General features: G+C 37.0%; 1 protein-coding gene across 1 annotated transcript; it reads left to right on the forward strand.

Annotated features, from left to right (window-relative positions):
- Window positions 1-882: 882 nt before the first annotated feature.
- Window positions 883-20451, forward strand: LOC306865694 (dapper homolog 3-like). Its single transcript, XM_079410444.1, has 4 exons — window positions 883-1269; window positions 9030-9147; window positions 15993-16097; window positions 17560-20451. Exons 1-4 carry the CDS (start codon window positions 1069-1071, stop codon window positions 18645-18647), a joined length of 1512 nt encoding a protein of 503 aa, XP_079266570.1. The 5' UTR covers window positions 883-1068; the 3' UTR covers window positions 18648-20451.
- Window positions 20452-21290: the final 839 nt, after the last annotated feature.

Here is a 21290-nt window from a genome sequence, read left to right on the forward strand (position 1 = left end):
TTTAAACTAACAGTAAATTATTCTGAACAGTTTGCACTATTTTTTTTTCTTGAACATATTTTATTTTTATAAACTGTAGCCTAAATTAAGCGTAATTTACTTTGAGCTCATGCTATAGCCAGCTGAGATCTAATTAATGAAGCTGATGAAAGTTCTGACAGAAGTTCAGATAATCAGCAGCAGGTGGCGCTCTGACACCATCAATCCCTCAACACTCAACTTATATTACAATAATTAAACACCTGTGACCCTGCAGCACAAAACCAGTAACACAGGTATATCTGAAGCAATAGCCAACAATACATTGCATGGGTCAAAATTATACTTTTTACTTTTATGACAAAAATCATTAGGATATTAAGAATAGATCATGTTCCATGAAGATATTTAGTAAATTTCCTACTGTAAATATATCAAAACTTCATTTTTGATTAGTAATATGCATTGCTAAGAACTTCATTTGAACAACTTTAAAGGAGATTTTCTCAATATTTAGATTTTTTTGCTCCCTCAGATTCCAGATTTTCAAATAGTTGTATCTCAGCCAAATATTGTCCGATCCTAACAAACCATACCTCTATGGAAAGATGATTTATTCAGATGATGATGATGTAAATGGACGCTTATGACTGGTTTTGTGCTCCAGGGTCACTTATAATGCAATTCTTTTTTTACCTTAAACTTTCCATTTTTAATATGTTCATACCATTCAGTTTATTAATGAAAAGAAAACGTCAAATAATTATGTAGCAATAAATAAACAGTTTTTTGATCTTTGCATTTTCACGTCATCTGCGTCTCAAGGGGGCGGGGATAATACAAATGTTAATTAGCAGCGAAACTCCGTAGCCAATAAAAAGCGGGATATGCTAATGAGCTCTTGACAGCCGGGGAACCGGAGTCCAGCCGCAGTTTGCGAGAACCGGAGCCGTTAACTCTCTCGAGCCGACGGGATTTTATCATGGACACCCCGGTAACTTTACTACAAACACCTGTCGGTGTGGTTTAACGCGAAGTGCGCGGTTTCCCCGCTCTGTAGATGAGTCTGCGGTGAAGGAGTAGGTAATAATGTTCCGTTTGTTCTCGGCGGAGCGCGGGAGACAGAAGCGGCGGCTCGAGCTCAGTCTTGCGGGAATCTGTGAGCTCGAGCTGCTCAAACGGAGGCACGAGGCGCTGATCGCCGGGGCGCTCGCGCTGCACTCTCCCGAACCCGATCCCGAACCCGAGCCGAAGAAAGCCGAGCGGCCGAGCGACCACCCGAACCCGCCGGTAAGACTTGATAAAGTGTTACTTTGGAAATGTAACAAGTTACAGATTACAAGTTCTATTTAAATTACGCAATTCTGTTACATGTAACATGCATTTACTTGACAAGTAAAATGATTTAAGATGCTTAAGTCTTGTTTTCTAAAGTAGAACTCAACACTGATTTCTGCCAGACTTTCACTTCAATTCATTTTAAAGCACAGCCACCACAAAATCAGACTTTAGCGCCTCTTTTTACTTCAAAATCATTCTGCGGTTAAATACAGATTTAAATTCATAACCAGATATAGTTTAATAGCTATGGTACTGTTTTTGAAATCAAATCTTTGCACAGTTATGACAGGAAACACTGGCATCTAACAATGGCTTGGAAAAAAATAAAGCATGTACATAAACCCAAATAAGAAGTAAAACTGTCAAATAAATTCTGTGTAGCTCCTGAAACACTGGTGTCTCATATTTCAGAGCAATCAATGCAGCGTATTAAAGAAATCAATTAAATATGTATGTGGGTGTGTGTGAAAGTATTAAGATAGTAAAAAATAAGTAACTGTAATTTAATTGCACATTTTCCCTCAGTAACTGATTGCAGTTACATTTATTTTGGAATGAAATTGTCATTTATTTCCATGTAACTAGTTACTCCCCAACACTGGAGATATATATATATATATATATATATATATATATATATATATATATATATATATATATATATATATATATATATATATATATATATATATATATATATATATATATATATATATATATATATATATATATATATATATATACATATATATATATATATATATATATATATACATATATATATATATATATATATATATATATATATATATATACTGGTTATATCATGAAAACTTTAAAGGCTCTTCAAATTAGTGAATATGTTTAATTAATTGAAACATTTGGTGTAGAAACAATATTCACTAAGAAATTGGTGGAAAATTTCTCAATAAATTACTATAATAATAATAATAATAATAAAAAAAAAAAACATGGATTTAAACATGTAATTTGGAAGTGGAAACGGTATTTTCTTGTAAAACATACTGAAATAATCTTCGTTTTATATGCAACTTCAAAAAATATATTTTTTACAGTGACTTTCATGTTCTTCTGAGAAACATGTTTGTTTGCATCATGAACAAAATATAAGAATACATTGACAAAATTGGAGCAGAAACAGTTTTCACTCAGAAATTGGAAGTCAATGTTAAAGTAAGTTACAAGAACTCAAGTAACACTGAATTAAAAGTAAAATTTTGAAGTAGAATGACTGAAATAGTATTTTTAGTAAAACAATCCAATAATCTTTGTTTGCAGCTTTGGAAAATAATTTTTTACAGTGTAACGTTCCTTTTCCTCAGAGAAACATGTTAATTAAAATTTGTAAAATTAAAGTTTGTAGTAGATCATAAGCAGAACATAGAAACAATTTTCATATATAATTACAAATATGCAAATAATTACAGATAAATGCAAGTAACTTGAATTAAATGTTAAAGTAGAAATTGTATTTTCTTGTAAAACATACACACAAATAATCTTTGAAAAAAAATCATTTTTACAGTGTAACTTTCATATTCCTCTGAGAAACATTTGTTAAAGTTTGTAGTACATCATGAGCAGAATGCAAGAAAACGTTCATATTTCCTCAGAGAAACATCAGTCATTTATTGGCCCACAGAAGATGTGGTTTGGAAGTTAAAAAGTTTTAGAGATTTATGACACAAGAGAAAGTGTTTTATTAAATCTCACAGGACGTCAGCTGTCAGAAAAGAGGTTTGTGTGTTTCATCCTCCATCAAAACAAACAGGACATTAATAATAAACCGTCATCATTCATAGATCAGACTCCAACAGCATGTCAGTGAGAGTCTCTGCATTCAGTATGGAAACCAGAAAGAGCCTCTAAAGCAGTTTACAGCAGTTCTGGACCAGTGAAATGAACTGAAATGACCTAAACATGCTGCATTATTGTACTGTACATCATATTGGCCTTGTGCTGCCGTTCTCTTCCCGTGTTTTGCTGAAGGATGGAGGTGTTGGGCTTTAGTTTGAGACCAGATTGGCTTGATGGTGTTCGATGAGGGTCTGGACATGAACAAGCCTCATCTGTTCTAAAGGAGGGTCTCTCTCTCTCACACACACACGCACACACACACGTTTATTCCTGGCGTCAGTGCTGACAGCAATCTGACACAAAACAACAGCCGGAAACACTTCACACACTGCCCTCGTTTCATCCGTGTGTGTGACGGCTGTTTGCCTTGTGTAAACACAAGTGTGTGTGTGTGTGTGTAGTGCTGGTGGTCTCTCAGCGGCTGCTCTGATTGGCCAGCTCCGCTGTAATTAACAGCCTCGTCTTTCTCCTCCTGTAGCTTCAGTGAAATAATAATAATTGCAGCATTCAAACCAGTGAATAATTGATGAGAAGAAAAGGTTAAATTGCAGTGGAGCTGAGCTGCTTCTCTGACTGCGAACCATGTTTTATTCTGCTGAATCCTGAGTGTTTAAGAGGCTTTCCACCTGCTCAGCGTGCAATCTTAAAAATAAAGGGTGTTTTCGCAGTGATGCCATAGAGTTCTGTGTTCCTCAAAGAACCTTTCAGTGATCAATTCTTAAAAGAAAATTATTATATTATTAAAAAAAACCTTTTGTGGAATGGACAGGTTCAACACTCTTAAAAATAAAGGTACCTGTGTTCCATGCAAAGGTTCCATAGAAGATTAAAATGTTCTTCAGACTAAGATGAAATGGTTCTATTAAGAAGGAACCTCTTAAATATAAAGGTTCTCTACTGGCGTTGATGGTTCTGTGAAGAACTTCTAACATCTATAGAACCTTTCTGATGCAAAAATAGTTCAAAAATAGTTATTTTTGAGTCACGGATCAGATCATTTAAAAAATATTTATTAATTTATTCCTTAAAGCACACTTTAAGTACTTCTTGAAATCCACAGCAAAAACTACTAGCCTAATTAAGAAATTTCAAACATGATTAAAGACAAGTGAACAGTCTTGTTCTAAAAAAACTAAAAGAGCAAACAAATTTCAAGCAGAGATAAAGTTACAAATAAAATAACATTTCAAGCACATAATGTAATAAGTGTAAAATAACACTGCATAGTGTTCACTGTATAAATTAAATATTAATCTTCTTTATTAAAGCTGTGTTTTGTTGTTTGATAACATTAATGACGAACAGCATAGGCTGCTGTCCCTTTAAGACAGATCTAATATAACGAGACGCATCTGATTTCTTTCTCTGTTGTATAAAACGCATCTCTGTGTGTACAGAAAACAGCGCACAAGTACCGAAACCATTGATTTTTTGCTTCTTGTCTCAATCCGCAGTAAGTGCATTGCTGAGGGAGTCACTGACAGAATCATTCCAGCGCACTGATTCATTCACTCCCGAGAAACTCCCAGAATGCAAAGTGAAAACAGCTGTTCACTCGCTTTCTGAGTTCTGGTTATTCATTAGGAGTCATTTCATATCTCACTCATATTGTCTTCCGAACTAAATGTTTTGGTCTGAAATGACTTTGTTTGTAATTATTTAATAATTTATTGGTTAGTTATTTACTATAAAGTTTGGATTTATGAGTTGTCCGTTATATTTCATTGGCTTTTTAGCTTTGTTACTGATTTTTCCCTTATTATATCAATAAAAACAGACTAAAATGAGTCACTAATTGCCATCCAGTGCGAGTGTAGATTAAATTGGTAATGCTTAACAAGTTTCAAGTTTGTTTTATTTCTATAGCACATTTAAAAACAGCAAGCACGGCTGACTAAAGTACTGAACAAACAAATACATGGAACACCGGACAACCCACAGTTTCATACCATAACCTCACAGTGAATTAAAAGCCAAAGAAAAGAAATGGGGTTTTAAGAGATTATTTAAAAACCGTTAAAGACTGTGCCGATCTGATATGGGCTGGAAGGCTGTTCCACAGCTAGGGCCAGCAACCGCAAAGGCTCTATCCCCTCTATGCTTTAACCGTGATCTGGGGACAGAGAGAAGTCTTTGATCACCAGACCTCAGATTTCGAGTAGGATTGTATGGATAAAGTTTATCAGATAGATGGCTCGGTGCCAGATTATTTATAGATTTAAAAACAAAGAAGAATTTTGAACTCCATTCTAAGATGCACAGGTAACCTATGTAACAATTTCAGATTGGATTAATGTGGTCAAATTTACCTTTTGAGGAATTTAGCAGCAGCATTTTTGTACTAATTGGAGATGAGCGATGGAAGATTTAGAAATGCCAAGATAGAGAGAGTTAACTCGCAGTAATCCAAGCGAGTTGTAATGAATCTCTAAAGTTTTCACAGAGAGAAAATATTTAATTTTGGAGAAGGCGTAGCTGAAAAAAACAGGAACTAATAACTGCATTTATTTATCAAATTTAAGACTCTGACCCCTGAAAACACCTAGGTTCTTAATATAGGAGGAAGTAAAAGGAGCAAGGTAGTCCAGATCGATAGTCCTTCTGCTCCCTGAATTTTCACTAGGACCAAAGACTATAATCTCGGTTTTTGATTCATTCAGAAATAAAACATTGAGAGAACCACGTTTTCACTTCATCCAGGCATGCAAAAAGAGATTCCAGAGCAGCATGTTTATTTAGTTTCAGAGGTAGATAAATTTGGGTATCATCTGCATAGCAGTGAAATGATACACCATGCTTTCTGAAAATAGAGCCCAAAGGAAGTAAATACAACGAAAAAAGAATGGGTGCGAGAATAGAGCCCTGCAGCACCCCACAGGAAAGTTTAGAAAAATTACCCAATCTGACAGAGAAACTTCATTTTGTTAAATATGATTTGAACCAGCTAAGAACAGTTCCCTGGATTCCCACAAAATATTCTAGTCGACATAAAGGAGTTTTATGATCAACTGTATCAAAAGCCGAGGTTAAGTCTAACAGAATTAGGATAAAAGAGTCACCAGAGTCAGTTGCCAACAAAGTATCATTAAGGACCCGTAATAAAGCAAATCGTGTGTTAACAATGTTTCATTTGTTAACTTTAGTTTAGTGATACAAATATTTTTAAAGCATTTATTAATCTGATAATTTAATCATTTACTAATACATTATTCATATGTAAAGTTGTCTGTTAATATTATTTCAAGCAAACATTAACTTGCAGTGAACAGTTGTACTTTCATTAACTAATGTTAATGAAGATTAATAAATACTACTACAAATGTATTGCTCATTGATAGTTAATGTTAATGCATTAACTAACTTGTTAACTAATGGGACCTTTTTATATTTAAAATGAATAGAGAGAGAACATCAGATCATTTGAAAATTCTGAGTTCATACTGACTTTAGTTTGCAGGCAAATGGAAAACAAAAGAACTATTTGAGACGTTGAGATCTCTTCAGAAACTCTAAAGCAGACCAATGCTGGGGAAAGTTAGCCTACTTCTAAAAGTAATGCATTACAATATTGTGTTACTCCATAAAAGAGTAACTAATTACGTTACTTGGTTACTTTTTATAAAAAAAAAAAAAAACCATTGCGTTACTTTTGCATTACTTTTGAGTTACTTTTTTCTCATCTGGGCTGGGCTTGTTTGTTAACAATATAAGTTATATATTTTTGGCAAATATGAAAGCCCTTTTGCATCAAAAGTGAAATGAATGAGCCTCAGGCCGAGGGAAATGTAGATTCAAAAAGCTCAAACAAACTTTCAACTGTTCTGCCATTCTTGATCGCATGGAAAAAGTACTGATTATTGATTACGTAACTCTCGTTACTTGTAATGCTTTACCCCCCAAACTGGAGGAGCCACATGTGAGTTCCTTGATTTAATCATCTTTCTCTCGCTCCTTCCTCTCCTCCAAATTGTTCGTTGATTAGCTCATTCATTGCTTGTACATATTGTAAATATTTACTTTACTTCACTCTCTCTCGCACTTTAAAAGAAAATAAATAGTGACTAAATTATTGATTTTGTTGCCGTATTCTCTTCTTGTGCAGTTCCTTTCCCACATTGATACGCGCACACATAAATCTTGTATGTTATGTTTAATAATATCCCTAGATGTACCACAACTGATTGATGAGGGACGTAACATTGATAGTGAAATGCTTTTGTCAGATTGATTGAATCTCGTTAGAGCCGTTCCCATGACAGTTAGTGTGCACTTCATCAGGTTAAGCTAACAGCCTTCGTGCATGATCTTATTTAGGATCCATTAGCGCACACACACACACACACACACACACCCCTCCCCCAAACAGACACACGGCATTTATACGTGCACCTCAGTAAGAACATTTGAGGGATGACGTCTCTCCAGCAGTTAGGAGAATTAAAACACACACACACACTCGTCAGCTGTCGTCCCACAAACCTCACTTCTGTACTGATTTGATCTGCTAATGTTGTTCTCATTAATCAGGCTGTCACATCATGTGTGACTAGATAACATGTTCAGGACGGGTTGGTTTGGTCATGTTTATCCAGCAGTGGTTGTCTGGTTACTGTTGTGCTTTAGTTACGAGTTAACCTGTTACGCTATGAGTGTGTGTTTCAGATTTGACCAAATACTGTGATTTTTTTTTATATCCTGTGTTTTTTTTAAAAGTTAGAATAAATAAAGTTTAAAACACAGATTATTGGAGTACATTTTCCAATAATTTCAATAATCAAAGAATTTTCAAAGTCTTTCTACTCAATAATTATTTTTAATTATTTGTGAAATTTACTAGCAATTTCTGAGTGAAAATTGTTTTAAACTAAATCCTACTAATTTTCTGTTTTCAGTGTTGGGCCCTATGAAATACATTTTCCCCCTAATTGTTTTAGATTTTCCCCAAAATCCATGTTTTAGTTTCATTATTTAAAATTACAATGTGTATGAAATTTTAAGTGGCTGTATAATGAATTGAATTCATAAAACTTTGTTTTAATTTTCTGGATTCTGTAATTTATGATTTAATACAAATTTATTATCAAACACATTGGTAATCAAATGTTTAATTAATATTTTAATATGTAAAAAAATTAAATGTTAACATTGACATATTTTGTAAAACAAAATGCTGCACAACAGAAGCTTACTGTTAAAAATAAAAATAGATGAAAAAGTTAGTAATGTTCCTATTGAAATTATTTATAAATAAACTGTATTATTCTGTCATAATTTCTCCAAGCTGAACCAAACTTTTATTTTGGCGGGTTGTAGTGCAGTTCTTTGTGTTTCTGTGTATCTGCTGATAGTGTTTCTTAAAGTAAATGGTGAAATGCTGATGAAGTGACTCTCAGATGAAGATGATGTGCTCATGTAGTGAGTGCTTTTGATTTATCATACAAAATGTTACACATTTATAGGGTTTTTTTTCACTAGATTTCATGTTTTCTGCGTTGCCATAATCTTGGGGCCCTACATTTAGCTCATCTTGGTCCAAGCAGAGCATTCGAGTTCATTCTAAGATGTGGATGGTCACAGTGAATTACACACAGGACATTCTCTTGTTCCCAGAAGGCCGTTCTGCATTCTCAGCTCATCTGATTTTTATAAACCTACACCGAGACCGCTTCACACTCTCACCGTGCTCACATTAGACACAGGCGCAGGCGAGCCAGAATGCCTTGAGATAATGCAGTAATTAGGACACACACATGATGATTGTGGAGTATTTATAGAGATCAGCTGATGGAGCGGCGTTAAGCGTCCTGATGTGATCGTGTTGATGTTTTCAGGACGGCTTGTGGGGTCTGATGAACCTCTTGCAGCATCAGGTGGGAGAGCTAAAGGTGGACACAGACAGCGGCTCAGTGGAGCCCCCTACTGACGCTGGAGACATTCCAGCTGCTTCAGGTACGGATACTGTTCACATGATCATGTTACTAGGGCCATATGAAAATTATTTTTTTTCCTAAATTCCAATATTTTTTTTTTGTTTAATCATGTCTTGTTGATTGTAAAATTTTCATGATTTAAAATTAAAAAAAATTAGGGCCGGGACTCGATTAAAAAAATTAATCTAATTAATTAGAGGCTTTGTAATTAATTAATCGAAATTAATCGCATTTTAATCGCATATAAATATTTGACCTGAGAACAGTGAGAAGTAAGTTTTTTTTTTTTTTTTTTTTTTTTTTTTTTTTTTTTTTTTTTTTTTTTTTTTTTTTTTTTTTATATATGGATTTTTACATTTCCCATCCCGTCCATGTTCACTGCAGTTTGTTTTTGGCTGTTTCTCAATATGCGTTCTTCAGCTATTTTTTTTTTTTTTTTTTTGGTTTCTTGCTGAATTTTTCTCTGGGTTTTTTTTATTTTTTTTTTTATTATGAAAATCAAAAAATGTACAAGCAAAATAGGCTTTAACTGAACAAACTTAAGACATAGAAAAAAATCACAATTTCAGATACAAGGCAGACACAACTAAGTTATATACATTGTACATCATTAACATCAATAATTAAATATGATTTAGAAATAAACTAAATAAATAAATAAAACAAATAAATAAAAAGAAAATACAGAAGGGGTTACAATATATTATGAGTCACTAAATTGGTTGAAAAAATTAGCTAATGTAATAGCTTTATTACTTTCAAGTGTATGTAGAGAAGAAGCAATAATTCTAAGCTCATTTATGAAATGAGGTATGCGTTCTTCAGCGATCTTGCGTCCTTGTATTCTCGTTCTACGTCATCATTAACCGTCGAAGTTCAGTTCCAATTCTCAAGAACGCAAGCATAGATATATATAGAATGACAACGCAAGTACAGAGGATGCATGAAAGTGCCCGGATATGTTCTTGAAACTGAGGATGCATCGAGTGCAGACTTGAGAGAATCGAGCCGTTAGAAATCCCAGAAAACGCTGTGGGTGGCCGGTGTACGGAAGCCTGTAAGCTTTAAAGTCGCTCTCACAAATACTTAACGGCTCTTCAAGTTGAAAGTAAACATTTATCGTTTTGTTTTGGTTAATTTTAATAAAGTTATAAGACCCGGAGAAAGTCTGCATTTTTATTGGCATATTAAAATGAATCTGAACAGTAAAACATATAACGCTGTAAAATAAAACAATACAATTATATGAAAGTAATATCTATAATAGTATGAAATGTTTTAATAAGTTATGACATTTTGTAATATTTATTGTTCATTGGCCGTTTCTTATGCTGAGACTATGCGGTCAGTTAAGCAGGACATCTCAGTTCTCATAAGTGTGCGTTCTGTGTTCTCGCGTCCTTCCGAGTTCGTTCTTCCAAGGAAGCTTGGCAAGACCGGTCTCCACGAGAACGCAAGTCCGTTCTTTGCGTTCTTGGAATTCTGAACGCTAGTTGGTGCTCCAGTATAATCGGTCCGCCGAAACTCATCCAGTGAGAAACGTTCCGTGGTGCAAAAATAAGTGCGATTAAAATGCGTTAAAAAAAATTAACGCGTTATTTTTGTGTAATTAATTAATCTAAATTAACGCGATAAAGTCCCGGCCCTAAAAAAAATATTAAAAGTTGAACAAAAATGACATGTTTAGGGCCCTATATGGAGTCTTTTTTTCTCACCATACACTGCAAAAAATTATTCTCTTACTTAGTATTTTTGTCTTGTTTTCTAGTATAAATATCTAAAAATTCTTGACTCAAGATGATTTTACTGTAGGGGGATCACGTGATGCTTTCATGAGCCAAGTCGCACATTAGCTGAGCTCTGTATATATTACTGTCTTTTACTGTTGTTCGTCTTTTTTTATATTTGGGGTAGTTTTTTGTTTGTCGTTGGTCTGGAGATGTCACACAGTTGGAAACTCTTATCTCTCATCATCATCCTCGCCAATTAAGAAGAAAACAAAACCAACAGCCGCGGCAGGCCGAGCCGACTTTGAAGACAACATGGCGGTCACTATAAAGCGATTTGAGGACGTTTTGAAGGCTGAATTAGCATCAAACCGAATTCGCCTCTCACATGATTACAATCCAGAATATATGCTCTAAAGTTGACTTTTTAATCGGGGAACAGAGAGAGCAGAAAAAAGTGATCGGCGAACACATTGTGCGTCTGGATGCCCTCGAGCAGCAGGTGACTGATTTACAAGACCACAGCAGACACCGTAATCTCCGGCTGCTGGGACTACCTGAAGGCTCCGAGAAGGATGACCCGATTGGCTTTCAGAAACGGTCTCTGCCAGTTTGGATCCCATCACTTGTGGGCAAAGATATCGAGATCGAACGCGCGCATCGAGTTTACTCCAGACCTTCAACGGCTCACTCCAAACCACGAGTGTTTCTCTTCAAACTGTTACTTTTCTGTAAATTTGATCCTTAATGAAGCAAGACGCCGTGGTTCTGTGAAAGCGGGTGATGGTGCAATGTTGAGCATCTTCTCCGAGTTCTCTCCCACGACGGCAAAGAAGCGGGGCTCCTTCAGTACAATACAGAAGGAATTGAAAGAAGCAGGTCTGCAGACCTTTCTTCAGTATCCAGCTGCTCTGAAGATCGTCATGAAACACGGCGAGACCAAACTAATGCACTCACCGGATGAAGCACGTCAGTTCGTGAGCTCCATTCCTGCTCCTCATTCTCCTGGGATGGACGTGGCATAAGCGTTTGATTAATACAGAGTGACTCTACTTCTGATTTACTGATCTAGATCTTCATGTGACGATCGCTACGGGCAGTTCTTCATGCAAGCTAGGAAACTTGGTATCACTAGTGTACAGTTTTCAATGTACATGATACAATTATTAATGTTTGTTTCCTCATTATGGAAACTATACATACTTTTTTATTTATTTATTTTTTTAACCCCACTTTATCACTCGTGTGAATTCAAAGTTATTCTGTTCTCTTATAATAGGGCTAATGGCGGTGTTCTAAAGAATGGTACTGGCTGTCATGTTAATGTCACTGATTAAGACCGGGGAGGGTTTTTACCCCAGTCTGTAAAAGTTTTATGGGGTGGGTTTTCTTTGTTAATGGGTTTTTAATGGCAGACTTGAGTTAATTCATTTGCAGTGGTATAACTTTCTCTCATTTGTTCAGTTCACTTATTTGTTTGATAGTAATGACTGAAATTGATATAATAAGTTGTAATGTTAATGGTTTAAATGGCTCCCATAAACATACAAGTTTTTTACAACTACTGCAACGAAAAAAGTTTGACACCGCTTTGATCCGGAAAGATCATTTGTGGATGGATGATGTTGATAGATGCAATAATAAATATTACAAGGTGGTCTCTTTTGATGCGACTGACAATAAAACTAAAGGTGTTTTGATAACCGTTTGAAGAAATTTAAATATTTCCATTTTAGAAATGGTGATAATGCTGACATAATTGCCTGTACATCCCTTTATGAAAAGTAATTCTCCCTGATCCTAACTGATAATTCTCTTGTTTCTGCTTCAGTTGTTTGCTCTTTTCTCCTCGTACAATCATGCAGACCATTGTTGTTTTTGTATTCATGCATGTTTTTTTTTTTTGTATCTTTTCATGTACAGTTTGCCGTTTAAATAAAATAAATAAATGTTCACAAAAAATGGTTTTATTGCACAAGTGAAATGACTTTAGATATTTTGTCTTGCTTGATTTGTTAGTTTTTTCCTTAAGCAAAAATATCTGCCAATGGGACAAGAAAAATAACTTTTTTTTAGAATTTGATGAGGTTATTTTTCTTGCCTCATTGGCAGATATTTTTGCTTGTTTTAAAGAAACTAGCAAAAATAATTTTATTTTTTTTTAGAAAACAAGACTTAATATCTTAAATCATTTAACTTGTCAAGTAAATGCATCTTGATTCAAGAATGTTTAGATATTTATACTAGAAAACAAGACAATACTAAGTAAGAGAATAATTTTTTTGCAGTGTATGTTTTATAAACTTCTGTGTTTTAACCAAGCGGCAACCTCCCGCTCCCTCTAGTGAAACCAACACGGAAGTGATTAAAACTGCAATTCATCGACTAGCCGCTGGAGGCTGGCTCCAAAAGGGAGTCAATCACATTGACTCTCCATGTTAAAATGCCCAACTTTACAGTAGAAAAAAACATGTTTACAGCCTGGTACAAAAATTTATTTTGGTCTATATAGCTAATTTTGCCCTTCGTGACAACTGTGAGGGGGGTGAATTTTTTTATAACTCATCCATTTAAATTATATTAAGCCTTAAACTTCTGCATAATTAAGGGCGTGGCCACTTGAGTGACAGGTTGATTGACGTTGCTGTCTCTATCTGCTGTCTGTTAGCCGTCACGTTACCTCAGTTATTTTAAGTTTTGTTGTGTAGTTTCAGGTTAATTTACCTTGAGTAAGTTGGAAAGCTCTGGAAAAGTTCAACCGCCAATACGTCGACGAGGTAGGCGGGCGTGGTTTCAGCAACCAGGCACCTCAGTTCCGCCCACGTCCCGCCTCATTGCCCATTTTGGATCATCCGGGAGTGACGCGCGGTGATGCGTTGCCAAGATGGCGGCGGTCGGCTCCGCCCACTTTAGGCTTCAAAAACGCTCTTCAGAAACCTACGAGTGACGTCACGGACACTACGTCCATTTTTTTTTACAGTCTATGGTTTTAACAGGTCTAATTATTTGAATGTGGAATTGATTTTTAATGATAACTTGAGGACCTGCTGTGAGGTTATCAATCAGTGTTATTTGCTTCTGTTGAAGCCATTTGATGAAGCATTATTTCAACTAATTTTTAAATAATTGTTCAATTCTTGAATTTCTGGAAAATATCCACCAGAATATCACAGCAAAAGAACACTTCCATGAAGCACTGCGAATGATGTAATAAAGTTTCAAAGTGATCTGGTCTGTAATGTTCTCAAGACTTTAGCAGTAAACCATTATTTATGCTTCGTTCATGTATGGAATGTTTTTTCCTGAAATGTTTTAGGAGTCCATATAATGTTATTTAATTGTTACGATTTGTTTCAGAATGTTCCAAGAACATTCAAAAGTAACGTTCCCATAATATTTTCAAAATGATAAAATGGAATTTTCAGCGCAAACTGTCTTTTGGCGTTAAAATTGTACTGTCAGGTTTTACTAAAGACGCACAGTGAAGAATTAGCGCTGAAAAGGCATGGACAGTTATTTTTGTGCCTGACCTTATTGAATGAGCATTTCTAGGAGTTTCCCTTTCAAACGCAAAATTTATGGGAGGAGAGTATTCAAATGATGACATTTGCACCATTATTTGACGTCCAAAAAAAGCATGTCTTAAACTATTTTGGCTTGAAGTGGCTGCAATTTATTGCGAGGAGGCGCAGAGAAGAGAGAGAAGGGTAGAAGGTAGAGGATTTTTTTCCACACGTAGTTTATTTGGAATGCCAGAAGAATGCATTATCTGAATCTATCATTTGCCCAGCCATGTTATTTTTAATTTGCTTCAGGAAATAGAAGAGGACTTTGAACCCTGAAATAGGAGTCACGCAATACCAGCTCTTTCAAAACCTCTAGCAAACCTTCATTTTTTGGCCTCTGGTTATTTTCTGTGGCTGCTTTATTCTTTATTTGTGACTATGCAACTTTGTGCTGCGCTTGGTATATTGCGTTGGTCGATATGTAAATGACATGTTGCGTCTGTGTTCTTTATTTTGCGCATTGTTAATAAATCACCCGCAGACATCTTAGAATAAACAGTTTTACATTTACACTTCTCGATTGTTTTTATTTTTATTGGCAATGCTTCATGAGATTGTAGTTCTTTCCTTCATTTAAGTCTTAAGTTAAGTCTCTTTGTGTCCTGATCATTAGGGTTTGTTTTACCTTAATAACGTCTGACTGTACATCTCTTATATCTCAAATTCAGTGCTTTTTGGCTGGACGATTTCTCAGATTTTGATTAATTTGAATGTTCTGCCACAATTAAATTTTTTTTACATTGAAGAATTGTGGTTTTGAATAAAAATATTAGCAAATGTTACAATTAAACACATTTATCAATCTTCCAGTGCTGAGCGTTTTTGACGCCGTTTAATGAGTGAGACGCTGCAAAAGAGCAAGATGCGTTTACATAGAAAAGCAATGGAAAAGCAGAAAGCTGTGCAGAACTGCTACTGTATGTCTAATATTGATGTTTGATGATGCTGACAGACGGAAAGCTGCTGCTGTTTTCATTCACTGTTAATAATCATCTATTACTGCTGTTACACCAAGTCAGGAAGAGTCTGAATCATCTGGACTTTGAGTCGACCTCTAAAACTGAATGTCTGCATTACGGCCTTTATATTTCATGCATCTTTCTGTGAAGATATTTAACAAGTGAATTTGTTTTCCGTTTACAGCACGTTGAACTCCTGCGATTTAATATAGTTGTTTGCGTAGCTGCTCTGTGTAGTAAATGCTGCTCTTTCTGAAAGCACGTGAACGCTTAATAACATGTTTTTACTCCAAACTCACTTCATAACATCAGTCGAGTGTTTGAAATAAATCCTTCTGTGAGATGATGTGGCTTCTTACACAGAATAAGGCAAGCAACATGTTTCATTCAGTAATAAAGGCATTGCATTATTATATACTTTAAGGAAAATTATAATAAGAACTCCGATAAACCATATATTGTTGTAGTCATGTGTTCGATCTGATCACAGAACCGTGCTTCACTGACAAGATGCGTGCATGAATATCATTCAAATTTGAGTACCAGTTGGGCTGGTTTTATTATGCAGACCTGGCAACCCTGTGTAACGTGTGTGTGTGTGTTTTCTGTCAGGTTTCTCTGATCAGGCAGAGGGTCTGTCTCCTGTCGGGCCGTCCGACTCTTCTGGTCTCAGTGAGATCCGCCCCGTCCAGCTCTCTGAGAGACCCAAGTCTGTTGGTAAGCGGACCACCTATATCCTCCCTACACACACACACACAACACACAAACTTACAGAGATCCTGTTCACTCCATGTGGCTTCAGTGCCAGAAATCTGAAACTCCTAACCCTCATGAGGATGAGATGATGATGAGAGACAACTATTGAATTTCACTCTTTAGCTCTAGACTGTCCTTTTAAGATGTATAGAAAATGTTGTGTTTGGCAGTGAAATGGTTAAAGCAGAGACTTCCTGTCACACACACACACACACACACACAGAGTCATGAGACCTTAAAGCTTCAGTGTGAAAATACACTCCTGTTGAAAGAAAGACCCTCTCTGTTCGAGCGAACACACACAACACAGACACAAACACACACACACAGAGACACACAGACTGAAGCGCAGTCTCACATGTGTAAAAGCTGTGTCGTAAATATAATGTATAATATATATGTGTAAATATATACTGTATTAGGAATGCAACAATACAGTTAGCCCATGGTTCAGTGCATACCGGTTCTGAAGGCTTGGCACGTCAGAGTATTATTTGCGAATTTAAAATGTGTTTTTCAAAACAAATGATCAAAAAAAAAAAAAAACTTCTGGACACTGAGGAAAAACATGGATTATCATATATCTAATTCAAGTTTCTTTTGAGAGAAGTATTATTTTTCCTATTTTTTTTTTTTACCCAAAATAGGATGGAGTGGGTATTATTGAGTACTATAAATACATGTAATGTCTGTTTCATTCATACTAGTGATGGGCGATCTCACTGAACTCGCATTATTCACAGGCTTACAGAGACCCCCCCCCAATGTCAAACCATTGAAATTTCGTAATGTTTCGAAACAGTTAAAGGTAGGGTAGGTGATTTCGGAATGGCTAGCAATAGCAAGCTAGCTTTGAAAGCAAGATCCCACGATATAATTGTACGATTATAAAATTGAAGAAATCGTTTGCGATAATGACAGCTGTTTGCGTAGCTTCTCAGTGAACTACGGCTCTGTGTAGTAAATGCTGCTCTATCTGAAAGCAGGTGAAAATACCACATTTAATAACATGTTTTTACTCCAAACTCACTTCAGAACGTCAGCCGAGTGTTTGAAATAAATCCTTCTGTGAGATGATGTGGCTTCTTACACAGAATAAGGCACGCAACATATTTTATAGTATTCTAAGCAGCGATAAAGGCTATGTCGATTAGAGATTTACTGCTGATCACAGAACCGTGCTTCACTGAAAGATGAGCAGGACAGTCGCAGCTTCTGTCTAATCGTGATTTTGATTTATCGTGCTGCCCTACAAGGAAGTGTTAGTTAAGTTTGGGTTTGGATAGACTAAATAAAATGAGTTGCTCTACTGGACTGGACTGGACTTATTGTAAGATCATTATAAGCACTAATTTGTGGTCCTTTAGGTTGAGGCTGGTGTATGTTGTTTTCATGCTAACTGTCAGCATCTCTCTCTCTGTAGGTGATGTATTCATCGGCCGTGAGTTGAACACTCGCTCCGCGGTTCCCCGCTCTTTCTCTGCACCCTATCCGCCTCTAGAGGGCATCACTGAAGATGAGCCGTGGATCTGGCATCCCAGTGAGGACACAGAGGAGGAAGAACCCGGCGCAGACGACTACAGACAGACGCAGCGTGCTGAAACGTACATCCTCGGCCTGATCCAGCGCCGCTCGCCTCCTGCCCGACCAACAAAACCCCGCACCAGCCTGGGGCCCGAGGCCCGAGCCGTGGCCCGACAGAGCAGCCTGTGCCGCAAGGATCCGCCATATGTCCCCGAGGAGAGACATGCATGCTATCCCCGACTTGCCGGGATACGTTGCAGCGCTCTGGATCCCAGCAGCAGCGAAGCTGAATCCTATCAGAACGCTCGCTCGCCATCGTCCGATGAGCTTGTGAACGCGCAATACATCCCAGCACAGCCATGCCGCGCTCAAACCGCCGCGCACCGAACGCACGCCGCTCCCAAACCCACCAACTCACAGCTCAGAGCCGCGGCAAAGAAGTGCCGCTTCACGGAGGACAAGATTGTGCAGAAGAAACCTGGACGAAAAGCATGTCGTGCTCAATCCGAGAACAGCCTGCTTGGGCAAAGAGAGCGCAAATATAACACTATGGAGCGCGACGCTCAAACCAAAACACGCCGCGTCTCCGGTCACCGCCGCTGGCGCTCCACACTAGAACTGAGTCAGGACGAAGCCGAGACACCTCCCGATCAGCCAATCAGACGCTCGCGCAAACCTCGCGTCTATGCCCAACCGCACCTTCATCATCATCATCATCATCAGTTCCCACCGGACAGCTATGCGCTCCGAGAGTCTGAGTCCAGTCTGAGCGAGGCCGAGTCGCCCGGCTCCAGCTCGCTCTCCAGCGACTCCGACGAGAGCGGCGGATTGGTCTGGCCACAGCAGCTCCGCCCACAGCTGGCTCCGCCCTCTCCGTCACACCCGCCGCAGCCCAAAGCCTTTGTGAAGATCAAGGCGTCGCATGCGCTCAAGAAGAAGATCCTGAGGTTCAGGAGCGGATCACTCAAAGTCATGACCACCGTATGAGCGACAAACACCGGCCTAATCACAGTGAACTGAAAGCAGTTTGAATTGAAGTGGCAAACAGGGTGACCCTTCGCAGGGAATCAGGTGATCTGACCAATCATAACATCGAATCTGCTTTTGTCTGACAAACACACCAGACAGGACAGTAGATTAACATCGGTGGACTTGAACTTGAAAAATGATACATTGACATCTTTACGCAGTTAAAACAAGATACCTTCTGCTGTTCATTCAGGTTTATTTCATGCTTTAACTACACTCTTAAAAATAAAGGTTCAAAAAGGGTGTTTTTGAAGTGATGCCATAGAAGAACCATTTTTGGTTCCCCAAAGAACCTTTCAGTGAACAGTTCCTAAATGAACCATTTCAAAGAACATTTAAAAAATCTAAAGAACCTTTTCTGCATTTGAAAGGTTCCATGGATGTTCAAGGTTCTTCATAGAACCATTGATGGCAATTAAGACTCTTTATTTTTAAGAGAGTAGTAAAGAGGAAGAGATGATCGGTTCATGAATTAGGGTTGCAAAAAGGTGGAAAATTTCCAGGAAATTTCGGAAACGTTACAGAAATGTTAGAAAATGTCCATGATTTTTTTGAAACTTACAGGGATTTTTGTAAAGTTTCTGGAAATGTTCTACCCCTTTGCAGCCCTAGATCATGTGCAGCTTGAACTGAGGAGTTACAGTGATTTGTCACGTACACACTGCAAGTTTCAGGAGTGATAACCGCATTTAAATACGGGAGTGAGTCCCGTAAATTATCGCTCCATGTGTGTACGGAACAGCAGTCACTCCTGCATTTGTAAACATAGCAACATGTCTTGCAGGAGTGAATAAGAATTTAGCTGTTTGGTATCTGCCATTTTTTTTGGCTAAAGACTTTTTTCTCTTGTCGGTTTTAACTGAACTACTGCTGATAGACATGCTGTGTTTTGTTTCTGCTCGGGAGCCTGCTTTAGAGAGCGCTGTCTTGCAGTGTTGCCATGTCCTCATATTTAGAAGTGCTTTAGGCATGTTGTTTGGCTTTAGCTCATAAAGCTAGGCAGTTAATAATGTGGTCTGTTGTCGATATGAGATATTTGTTTTTGGTGTTTTAAAACAAAGCATTTGGGTGTTTTAGTGTTTTTTGTGCTTGTCCTTGTTTGTTGAGTTTTTCTAGGAAGATCTGGCAACACTGACACTTTACCGCAGAGCTAGCCCCGTTATTTTCTTGCATCTCACATACAGACGAATACACATTTCTGATGCACGATTAAAGACGTCATTAACAACTAGTTGTTCAGTTCAGTTCCATACCCACTGCGTAGAATTTCTGTCAATGCAGTTGTCACTACCTGTATTTAGTGTGTACTGAACATGATTAAGGAGTAAAAGGTGAACTGACAACCGAATTTAGCTGCAGTGTGTACGTGGCTATTTATTGTTTGAATTTCTTAAAAAATGACCTTGTTTCATACCAGAAGTAACCTGCTCTGTCTTGTCTGTCGGCACGTTGTCAGTTTCTGCTTTGCTCTGCGATTGTATTTTTCACTGCGTGAGAACGAGAGAGTGCATGGCTTGTCGGACATAGCAACAGTAACCAAGAGGGGGCGGATCTTTTGCAAAGGATTAATTGTAATATGGATTTAAAATTAAGGAATTTCAGTGGAACAAAGTTCAAAGAAATTCAAGTTTTCATATTTCATAAAAATATAATTTATAACGGATTATAAATCTGTTGACAACAAAAGGGAAACATTTCAAAAGAGAGGTTTTCCTGTGGTTTTCTGCCTAAATAAAAGCTCTATGGCTTAATGTTTGAAAGCAAAGAAAAAAACAACCATAAATATTAGTATTTTAAATGTACTGTTGTTATATATATATATATATATATATATATATATATATATATATATATATATATATATATATATATATATATATTTATTTATTTATTTATTATATACATTAAAATTATTAGGAAAGTTCAGTAGTATTACAGTGATGCCTTTTTAAATTTATTTTTATAATTTGATAATAATATTAATACTAATATGTAGTAATAGTAACAAAAAAATGCAATTTGATCTGTTTCCCCAATTTTTTTGGGAAGGTAGATTATAGTTATTTCTCAAGTCACCGGACATTGCCAGATCAGGCTATATACATATATACACACACACACATTTCCCTAATAATGCCTTAATTTACCCCAAAATCTTTCAAATTGGAACCAAACAGCATGAAGCAGCTCACAGATCTTTATTTCTGGTATGTTATGCTGGACTCTTGAAGTTTCTCGGTTGTGTTGAATTTCTTTAAATTGCGGTTCAGTAAATTCCTCTTCCTGTCGTTCCAGTTGAGATTCCTGTTGAATATCCTGTGTTTTGGCCAATTCACTCTTTAATTTTGATGAATACCAGTGACTGATGACACATCTGATGTGTAGCAGTGTCATTTTCAGCGGTGCTTCTGGACTGAATGTGGCTCACAGTGACGCTCATAATGAGACGGTGGTGCTTTAGTGTTTGTTTGGGGAGAATCAGAGGATGATAGACTCACAGACTGAGAGAAACTCAACACGGCTCTGCAGATTCAGTCTTACGGATTTTCCACGTTGTCTTTACACTCAAACAGAAATGAAACCCCGCTGAATGCATCACAC

The sequence above is a fragment of the Barbus barbus genome (genome assembly GCF_936440315.1).
Source record: "Barbus barbus genome assembly, chromosome: 47".
NCBI lineage: Eukaryota > Metazoa > Chordata > Actinopteri > Cypriniformes > Cyprinidae > Barbus > Barbus barbus.

What these genes read in the sequence shown, in the direction of transcription:
- LOC306865694 (XM_079410444.1), top strand. Translation starts at nt 1,069, where the DNA reads ATGTTCCGTTTGTTCTCGGCGGAGCGCGGGAGACAGAAGCGGCGGCTC. An exon ending in AGACATTCCAGCTGCTTCAG is followed by an intron (nt 9,148 to 15,992) that starts GTACGGATACTG and finishes GTTTTCTGTCAG; the next exon opens with GTTTCTCTGATCAGGCAGAG. An exon ending in TGAGAGACCCAAGTCTGTTG is followed by an intron (nt 16,098 to 17,559) that starts GTAAGCGGACCA and finishes CTCTCTCTGTAG; the next exon opens with GTGATGTATTCATCGGCCGT.